This window comes from Buceros rhinoceros, unplaced genomic scaffold (assembly GCF_000710305.1).
Source record: "Buceros rhinoceros silvestris isolate BGI_N320 unplaced genomic scaffold, ASM71030v1 scaffold41383, whole genome shotgun sequence".
In the NCBI taxonomy this organism is placed as follows: Eukaryota; Metazoa; Chordata; class Aves; order Bucerotiformes; family Bucerotidae; genus Buceros; species Buceros rhinoceros.
Genome location: NW_010406073.1, coordinates 1,672 through 8,830, shown reverse-complemented (window position 1 = coordinate 8,830; position 7,159 = coordinate 1,672). Strand labels below are relative to the sequence as shown.

Sequence of the window (7,159 nt, the reverse complement as noted above, 5' to 3'; positions counted from 1 at the left end):
CCCATATGAGCCGCCTCAAACGCGCTCAGGGGCAGGTGCAGATTGCTCAGGGGTTCTTCCTAGATCCGCAGACACGTCTTTGGAATCGTCACACGAAGAGCAGAGCTGTGTGAGAATACCTCCAACCTGGGCCCGCTCAGACATGTCAGATTCGTGGATTGAGCAAGAGGCTCTTCAAAACCAGCAAATCCCCACTTCACTCCAACAACAGAACCTCACACCCTCGCTGGAGACTTTATGGCTTAAAATGCTACCTCAGGTTTTGTCTGACGAATGACCAAAGCTGCAGTTTTCCAGAAAGCAAGGACAGACATGCACCTCTACGAGCAGATTTAGCACTTCTGACCAAGTAAGACACCAACTTCTGAAAAATGTCTCATGCACTGACTGGGTTGGTTGGTTGGTTTGTGTAAATGGGAGCTTTGATACGTTATTTCTTTTTAGAACTTGTACGGGAACCAGAATGGGAAGATCCGGACGATGATCTGCGGCGTCTGCAAGATACAAATGGAGAAAGCATGCAAGGAAATGAGTCGAAGTGGATTTTAGCACCCGCTCTGAGCAGTCTGTACCCTACAATAGCTGGAAGGCCAGTGTATCTGCTAGGGGCCTATCGGAGCACCGCAAGACCTTTACAGCACTTTAAGCTCATGGATGTCAATTTAATACTGAAACTGGCAGTTTAGTACTGGAGGCAGAGCACAGTTTCTAACTGCAGCGTTTACTGATGAGGATAAATCAGTAACGAACACGCTAACGCTGCCTCATGCCGCAGTGGTGGCCCAGGTCTGTCTAGGGATCATGCTCCTGGTGGGAGGAGGTTTCATCGGAGCGGGGGAAAAAAGGCAATTCCAGAGGTTTTAATAGGAAGTAAGAGCAGGGGAAGTGAGAAAACTACTACAATCTCTGAATAACGGATTGTATTCAGTTCTATCCCAGAGAACCTTCAGAAAACAAATTAAAAGTCACACATTTCAATACACCCATTCTTATTCTACATAAACCCAAACCTGTCGGGTGACCGTGATCTCGATCGTCTTTTTTTGCGATCACCAGACGAAGAAGATCTAGAACGACTTCGCTTCTTGCTTCTCTCGGGGGAAGATGATGAACGAGAGCTTGAGTAAGATCTTTTTCTCGGGGTGGAAGAACCCCTGAAGGACCTGGAGCTGGATCTTTATTGATTAAGAAATAAATCAAATTTAATTCTGGTATAATATAGAGAGAACAAAGAAAGAACAAAGAGACAGTTCTCATCCACACGTGCTACTCTAGTGACGGCAGTGTCTCGTCAGACAAAGGCACACATGCTTTGGTACTTACTCCTGCTATCTGCCCACACAGACTCCCACTGCAGGGGCAGTTCTAATTAACTTTGTTAATCAGTGATGCCTGATTACGGACCACCGCGGCCTGGGAACCTCTTTCCGGTGCTCACCAGAACGGCGCATGCTGATAAAGCAGCAGTGGGCAACTGGGACTGGAAGGGGCCTCTCTAAGGACCTTCCCCAGTAGTTCAAGTCACAAAGCAAAACGGGTTGAAAAGCACCGACGGAGCGAACGGTGGCTGGACGGTTCACACCGGCGATTTGTAAGATATGTTCATTGCACCAGAACAGCAAAAACCCTCAGAAGGTGCATTTACAAATCTCAGAATAGCTTTGTGGAGAGAGTCAGACCTTGCACAACCACAACATTTTAAAAAGCCTCATAGGATACAGTCACTCTGGCCTTAAACAAATAAAAATCAACCTGGTTCACTTACAACCGCTCTAAAATTACTTTGGTTATCTGAAAAAACAAGGAATTGTGGAAAAAGTAACGCAGCCACAAACTCGTGAACTGCAATTCCAGCGTGGAATCAGAACACCCGACAGGGCTGGGTTTTTCTGGACGCACCAGCTAAAAGCCCCAACTGCCCAGCGTACGCCTGCTGCTGGTGAAGCGTCTCCAGGGTTCTCGGTGCCTGTGTCCCTGTGGACACTTGGTGGGTGCTGTGGCATGAGCCAAAGACCCAGCTGAGCCAAGAGCCACTCTAGCACCTAGCAGGGGCACAGACCCTTTTTCTTGTCCTAACAGCCAGGACTCCACTTTGCACTGACCCTCAGGGACAGCCCCCAGCACATCTCTGCCACCACAGGGCGGTGGCACCGTTTGCGATTCTCCTCCCAACTCTCACTTCCTCACTCGCACCTGTAAGAGCCTCTGCCTGCACGGGAGTGGGTCAGATCCTCGCTTCATCACCAAAGGAACGTCCTGCCAAGAGGACACCTCGAGGCACTTCCAGGCTTTTGGGACTTCCCTGCCCAGGGCAGGAGCTGCTGCACAGGGAAGAGCAGCGAGCTCCAGGTCCTGGCAGCTTCTCGTGCCGTTCACTACCCACATTTTTTGACATTCCCCCCCATCTAGGATGATAACAGCAGCACTGTCTAGTGGAAGGTCGACACGATATCACTGAACACTGCGTGTTTCCTAACATTCATCAAGCAGCCATAGTGGAAAGAGTAAAACCAGCAAAAATGGCTGAGGCCAGTAAACATGAATTCAAACACCTTCTCCTTCAGCGTGACCATCTGTGGTGTCTGCCCACCTAGCTCAGACCACACCGACATGCTGCCACCACAGCCTCGCATGCTCAAGACACAGACCCGTAGTGGCAACAACCTGGTGCAGAGAGATCAGCCACTCTGACTTCCAAGGGGAAGGCAAGTTAATGGTTTTCTGACCGGCATAATTTTACGATGAAATCAACAAGCAGTTGGTTCTTCTGCCCTTTTTCTCTCTGCAAGGAGAGAGCTACCTCATTCACCTTGATTTCGACCCACGAGATCTAGAGGGTTCTCTGGAACTGGAACGAGATCTTGATCTGGAACTGGAAGAACTTCTTGAATGGGACCTGAAACAACACGGAAGACTTTTTTCCAGTGTCTGACTGGTATTTTGCAGAAAAACTGCTGCTGTCAGCAGCAGAGACAATGACACATCAGTACAGTTTGGCCCAGGGTCACTGCAGAAGTGATCGTTTCCTCCTGCTCCCCCCGAATCACCACAGTGCATTTGAAAACAGAAACTTTAACAGAGTTCAGATGGTGCATGACAACATTTATCAAGTCAGCTCTTCATTATGTTGCCAGAAACAAAGCACAGAAATCACAGGGGACTGCAGTTATCTGGCGAAAGGGAACAGCTCTGTCTCTGTGAGCTGTCACACAAACTCAATGCCTTCACTTTCGGTTTGTGCTTTAACTCGAACCCCCCGTTTCTCTGGCACAGGTCACAGGGTGTCAGGAGCAGCTGGCTCGAACCCTCCCCACGCCAGCAGGTTCAAGTGCTCAAAGGTTTTCCCCTGCATTAAAAATGAAGCTGTTAACTCCTGGCTAAAACACAGACGGATCAAGCGCTTCTTGTAACTAAAAGATGATTTTGCAGTTTTCCATGGTGATGGGTTTTCTGTAAAGCACAAACCACAGAAGGTGTGTAAGGAGGTGGCATTGCAATCCATGTCTAACCATCTTCTCAGGAAAAACTATTACACACGCTGTCAGTCAGCGGGTTACACCGTTACCACTGTTCTTCATCATACTCTGCAAAACCTCAGCAGCATGAGCACCTGCTAACCACGAAACCCACTGGCTCCTTTTGGGACAGCACAGAGGAGCACCCACAAACGGCAGCTGATGTTCCCCACTGGCGAGCTGTAGCCAGAAGCCAAATGTTCAGTGGGCAGTGGAACAATCCTGCACCAATCCCAGTTACGACAAGCTACTTCTTACACTCGTGAATTAGGGAACAAAGCCATGGCCAGCTGAAGTTCTGTCTTCTACAGCCCTGTCACCTCTAAACCAGAACACAGCCCATGCTGGCTGTCCTCAAGCAAGGCAATACAGCCATGTCCTCCACACCTCCCTCTGGCTACAGAAACTGCTGGCAGCCGCCCAGCTTAGGTGTTATGAATCACTTCCGCTCCTTCATGGAGCTTCGTGGAAAACGCCGGGCTCAGGAGGGCGGCTGGAACAGGGGGTGACAGTAGGGGTAGTTCTTCACCACGTTTTTGGTAGGAGAGGTGGCATGAAAAGGCCTGTCAGCAATGGGGAGAAGGACAAAACCAAGACAGCGGCTGACATCTGGTCAGCACGAGGGGCTGGAGTTTGGGCAGCAGGAGCAGGACGGTGCAGCTGCAAAGCAGGAGCTTTAGAAGAAACGTGACCTTGGTGTACACCCCTGTGAGCCAGCACCTGTCTGGGGTGTTAACCCTATTGGTCCCATCTCTGTGCTAGTTGATGGCTGATAAGAAGCTACAAGGTGATTTACACCACAGGCGCACAAAACCCTCACTGTATTGTTTGGTATTACTGGATTTAAATTATAACGTGAGAACTTAAATCCACCCAGGTGACTTTCTGTGGTGGCCCCATGATCAATATGAACCTTTTAGCATTATTCTGAGAAGGCTGCCTCTGTGCTTAGCGCTTTGTCGCTTGCCCTCGAGCTAAGTTCAAGTTTCTTGTCTTTATTTCCAGGCTATTTTCCACCCTGTCCTTTCCCTGAACCTGCCTGGGCTGCATCACCACTGCCCTCTTCTGCCACCTCCCACCTCAACTCCACCACCCTTCTGTCTCTCTGTCCAACACTGCTACAGAGTTCACCACTGAGTCACATGCGGCCAACAAGCCTAAAAATGGAATTGAAAATGAGTAACGTTAGGTTTGAAGGATTCAATTAAGAGATCAATGTAAATTTACTAAAACAAGCAACAAGACACTGAGGCCTCCCCAAGGATGCCCAGAGCAGAGCATTAACTGCCCTGGTCCACCTGTACATACAATTAACATAATTAAACTAGAACTGTTAAGGCAATCAAGAAATAAAGGAAATGAAGAAGTTAGATACTGACATTTTGCCTGGTGTTACCCTTGACCTGTACCCGTTTACCTGGACCTAGACCTTGAGCTCGAGTGGGAGGATGAGCGCGATGAAGATCGTGAGTGAGAGGACCGAGACTTAGAACGACTGCGCCTATTGGATTTCTTTTTCTTACTAGTGTCCTCCTCTTCACTGGCATCGAGATTGTATTTTGAGAGGTCAGCATCATCTTCATCCTCATCCTGAAAACAGCCCAGACAGACAACAGCACTTCAGAAGCATCCTGACCGCTCAGTCTCTGGATTGTTTGGTGCTTTTTCCAGCCTTTGAAAATACCGTTGTTGGCACATTCAACAAGAACCAGAAGTTTTAAGACCAACGAGTGACTGAAAATGAATTTTCCTGTAAAAATCCATCTGAAGCCCATCATTTTTCTGTTATTTAATGAGGGCACAGTCATCCATTTTTACCAGTTTAGATGAGCATCTGGGAAAGTTTCCAGACCCAGCATCTATAACCCCAGCAGAATTCTGCAGAGACACGGTTCATGTGCAGAATCTGGTGAACATGCACGATTTCACATGCGGAGCCTGGTGGCTGCTGTGTTAAACCAGCACACACGCGTGTCTCTGCAGTGCTGCTCTCAAAGATGGGGACGGCCCGATGCCTGATGATCGTGTATTTCAGTGAAAAAAAATCTCTGAATATTTTATTACAGGTTATAAAAAATAAATCTGACACGGCTTTCAAAGGGCAAGAATAAAATTCAAGAACATTCCCCTTTTATATGGTCACCATAAAGGCTCCAAATAAAGATCTCGGAATCTTTGATTCTGATCTCAGAAAAGCTTTTGCTGTTTTATGGTTTAAAATACCGCCACGTCTGTGAGTGCTGATACGGAGAACAGGGCAGAGCCGGTGCTGTTCTCTGCAGCAGCTGTGGCACCGCTCTGCTCACAGCTACTCCTTCTCACTGCTCGAACAGCAGCAAAAACCAGACCAATAGAAATAATAATAAAAAGTAATTGCTAGAAAAAAAAGGCAATCCACGCTACCTCATCCAATTTATATTTAGAGAGATCTTCATCCTCATCCTCCTCATCTTCCCCTTCAGATTCCTTGTCTTCCACTTCCTTCAAGATAGAGGCAGGACCAACCGGCTTCCCTCTGTACTTCTTCTTTTTGCGGCCAAACTGAGAAATTCCATTCCATTAGAACACGAGTTAATCAAAGTAATTTCTAACTCTATTTTTTGATAAAGCTTCTGTAAGACAATAGCTACATATTGTTTTTCAATGAGGGATTGCTCAAGGGATGGAGAAGTGACAAGAAACACTTGTCTTAGACAGTACCCCCAGACAAGAGAAGGGACAGCTGAATTTAACAGAAGAGTACTTTCATCTGGCTGAAAGAACCCACGGGGTAACGCCAACTCCAGCTCCTGAAGCTGAGTGAATTCAGCGTGCACCCGTCTAATTTGATCTCATTTGTAGTCTTTAACCCCCAAAGACACCATGGACGTGGTCGCTCTCTGTCCAAAACCATCCCCCTCAACACAGAGATGCACAGTGAGGGGTTTCTGACCAGAATCTTCCCTGTAAGGAACCCAGACCCAGGGGTGTGTGTCCTGAACACCAACTGCCCAGATGCGCCTCTCCAGAGCAATCCAGGCACCTGCCCTTACCTCGTCGTACTCCCCGTCCGACTCCTCCCGTTCTATGTACTCAACGTTCTCTCGTTCATTAAATCCTCCTCCGTAGCCTTCAGGAAGGGGGAAAATGAGACAATCTGTTGAGCTGCACCTAATTCAGCTCCGTTAAGCACAAAGTTTGGAATGAACTTTTGGAGAGGGCCCAGAGGTCTCCAGTGGATTCACAGGCACGTGGCGCAGGGGCTCAAGAGGAGCACAGAGTGCTCCCACACATGGTTATTAAATAAAGCTCCTCAAAAACCTCACTGAGGAGAGGGATGAAGACACACGAACACAGCAGCAGTGATTGCCTTTGAAAGGATGGAAAAAGTAACTGCCCAGTGTGCACCCTGCGGGTGTCCTGCACATGACTGCAGACTTACTCTGGAGGACACCAGAGCAAGAAAAAATTCAATAAACGTCAAAATATGTAATCAAATATAGAAATACATATAGTAATAAAAATATATTTATACTTTTGTAATATAAACAAAAAATTAATTGCAGGAAATAAAATTCAATGTAATTCTTTAACACTCTCACAATAATATTAAAATACGCTCTTTTTCCTTCTGGCTAAGCAGCTCTGAGCTCTTCCCTGCGCCT

The 7,159-nt window shown here is 47.5% G+C and overlaps 1 protein-coding gene across 1 annotated transcript in view; it reads right to left on the bottom strand.

The window, feature by feature from the left end:
- Window positions 1-203: 203 nt before the first annotated feature.
- Window positions 204-7,159, bottom strand: part of ZRANB2 (zinc finger, RAN-binding domain containing 2) — an 8,532-nt gene continuing 1,576 nt past the window's right edge. The window contains exons 3-8 of the mRNA XM_010133946.1: window positions 6,548-6,624; window positions 5,919-6,056; window positions 4,933-5,105; window positions 2,810-2,896; window positions 1,011-1,175; window positions 204-494 (exon numbers count right to left, since the gene is read on the bottom strand). Coding sequence (XP_010132248.1) covers window positions 431-494; window positions 1,011-1,175; window positions 2,810-2,896; window positions 4,933-5,105; window positions 5,919-6,056; window positions 6,548-6,624 — 704 coding nt within the window. The 3' untranslated portion in view covers window positions 204-430. The remainder of the gene's footprint in view (window positions 495-1,010; window positions 1,176-2,809; window positions 2,897-4,932; window positions 5,106-5,918; window positions 6,057-6,547; window positions 6,625-7,159) is intronic.